The sequence below is a fragment of the Penaeus monodon genome, chromosome 30, assembly GCF_015228065.2.
Source record: "Penaeus monodon isolate SGIC_2016 chromosome 30, NSTDA_Pmon_1, whole genome shotgun sequence".
Classification (NCBI taxonomy): domain Eukaryota; kingdom Metazoa; phylum Arthropoda; class Malacostraca; order Decapoda; family Penaeidae; genus Penaeus; species Penaeus monodon.
In genome coordinates, this window is record NC_051415.1 from 18,511,882 (window position 1) to 18,514,061 (window position 2,180).

The following is a 2,180-nucleotide window of genomic DNA, read 5'->3' on the forward strand; positions in this document are numbered from 1 at the left end:
TCAATAATGCATTAATTAATTTCTCTCTTCCTTTTGAACTAAAATCTTATGTAAGAGATTGGTTAACTGATTTACTGGTCTTCTGCCTGCAGGTGAAAAGGAACTGTGTAATAGACTATTTGTGCCAGTAACTCTGCATAAAAAGGGACTGATGAAAGTCAGCGGAACACTCGGTGGCCAGAAGGTTGATTATCAGAAGCCCATATTATTTGCTACTGGCATCAGGAAGACTTTTATACAGACTGATAAATACATTTATAAACCTGGTCAAACTGTGCAGTTTAGGATTCTCACAGTGACAGGTCCCTTCTTAAAAATATCAAAAGAAAGTGTAAGTGATATATTCTTTTTTTATGTACTTATGTTGCCCTTTAAAGAGGACAAATTATCAAGAATATTTGAAGATATTTCAAGTGGTAGCTGACAAGATATATGCTTATTCTGATAATAGGATTAAGCCATGTTTCAAATTAATAATCAGTTTGTTTTATTGAAAAGTTTCACTGCTAGATACAAAAAACAAACAAACTAGTTAACAATGTTCTTAGTTATATGCAATTTGCAATATATTTATTTTGCAGTATCCTCTGATATGGGTAGAGACACCATCATCAAGCCGCATTGCCCAGTGGACCAATGTAGAGAACTCAGTTGGGCTTATACATCAGACATTCAAACTTGCAGATGAACCAGAAGAGGTAATAAAAAGATATCTTTGCTGATTGATATGTCCTAAAAATGAACATTGCAAGTTTAATTTTTTTTTCTACTTAGTCTTTAATTCATATGGAACCAAGTTTCAGTAAAGCCATGCATGTCAGTTTTATTTTTTTGGCATTTGATGTTAATGGAGGGGTCAGGGTGATTTTTTCTTTGATGCTTCCATTATTCACTGGGTGCTTACCTTAGTCTGTTTCCGGCTTTTTTTAAATTTTAGGATTTAATTTTCCTTAGTTCTAATGTTTGAATGTGCTTTATTTCAGGGGACATACAGGATTAAGGTCCTGTCAGAAGATGGTGGTCCATCAACAGCTAAGGAATTCAAGGTGGAAGAATATGTCCTTCCACGTTTTGAAGTCACTGTGGTGCCACCCAAATATATACTGGGCACAGACACTGAATTTACTTTCACTGTATGTGCCAAGTAAGTATGACATGTTAATGGGGTGCTTTGAGAAAATACACTACTGAGATTAAATATTGAAATGCACCGTTTAAAGAAAGCATATGATTTTTATTTAGAATTTGATATATGACTTTAGTATATTTATTTCAGATACACTTTTGGACAGCCAGTCAAAGGCAATGTGACTTTTGTGGTTGACAATGGTGGATGGGGAAGTAGTAAGAAAAAGCATACTGTTAACAGTAAGGTAAGTTGAAAAAGATGGTATTTTATAAAATTAATAAAAAGATACCATATTGTAAACAAACAGCTAAAAACCACAATGAGTAATTCTTTTGATATATATGTCTTACTTAATAACTGAACACTGAATTAATCCCTGTTTTCTACATCCAGATATCGGGCTGCAAAGAAATTAAAGTGGTAGCTGATGATATTGTGGATAGTGGATATTATGCATACAGGTTAAGTGTAACAGCAACTGTAACTGAAGATGGAACAGGTGAAGAATTCAAAGGTGAAGCAGTAGCTGCAATTGAACGCACAGCTCTGGAATTTTTGTTCATTGGCAAGGAAGAGTACAGTAAACCAAATTTGCCTTTCACTGGAAAGGTATGCCAAACAGTTGATTATGTATTATTCATGCTTATTCACTTTCATTTTGAGAGTTTTTATAATAAAAAAACAACTATATTCTAGTTTAATAGTGAATGCAATACACAAGTTTTGTTGTTTCAATTTAATTTTTTCCCCCTGTTTTTCAATTTTATTTTTAACAGTTTAGCGCTTATTATCCCTTCTTGCATATTACAAGTGCATATTCCATATGACATGGTTCCTGAATATCTAATGTCTCACTTCTAGGTAAAAGCTGTGTTCCCAGATAAAACACCAGCTGCAAATGAACCTATGAATGTGTGTATTAGTGGAGAATGCAGAAACATAAGTACTTCATCTGAAGGCATTCTGGAATTTGTTATCCCGAAATATTCAGGTTCCACTGTTTTGGTAAGGAAATGGTGTTTCATTTATGTATTTGGGGATGGTGTAAGTA

At 33.7% G+C, this 2,180-nt stretch overlaps 1 protein-coding gene across 1 annotated transcript in view; it reads left to right on the top strand.

Moving 5' to 3' along the window:
* The window catches only part of LOC119592369 (alpha-1-macroglobulin-like), a gene marked incomplete at its 3' end in the record, with an annotated part of 44,827 nt that overhangs the window by 33,010 nt on the left and 9,637 nt on the right, over positions 1–2,180 (top strand). Inside the window, exons 4-9 of the mRNA XM_037941193.1 lie at positions 93–331; positions 582–698; positions 984–1,144; positions 1,277–1,373; positions 1,523–1,738; positions 1,991–2,134. Of these exons, the coding sequence (XP_037797121.1) occupies positions 93–331; positions 582–698; positions 984–1,144; positions 1,277–1,373; positions 1,523–1,738; positions 1,991–2,134 (974 nt within the window). The remainder of the gene's footprint in view (positions 1–92; positions 332–581; positions 699–983; positions 1,145–1,276; positions 1,374–1,522; positions 1,739–1,990; positions 2,135–2,180) is intronic.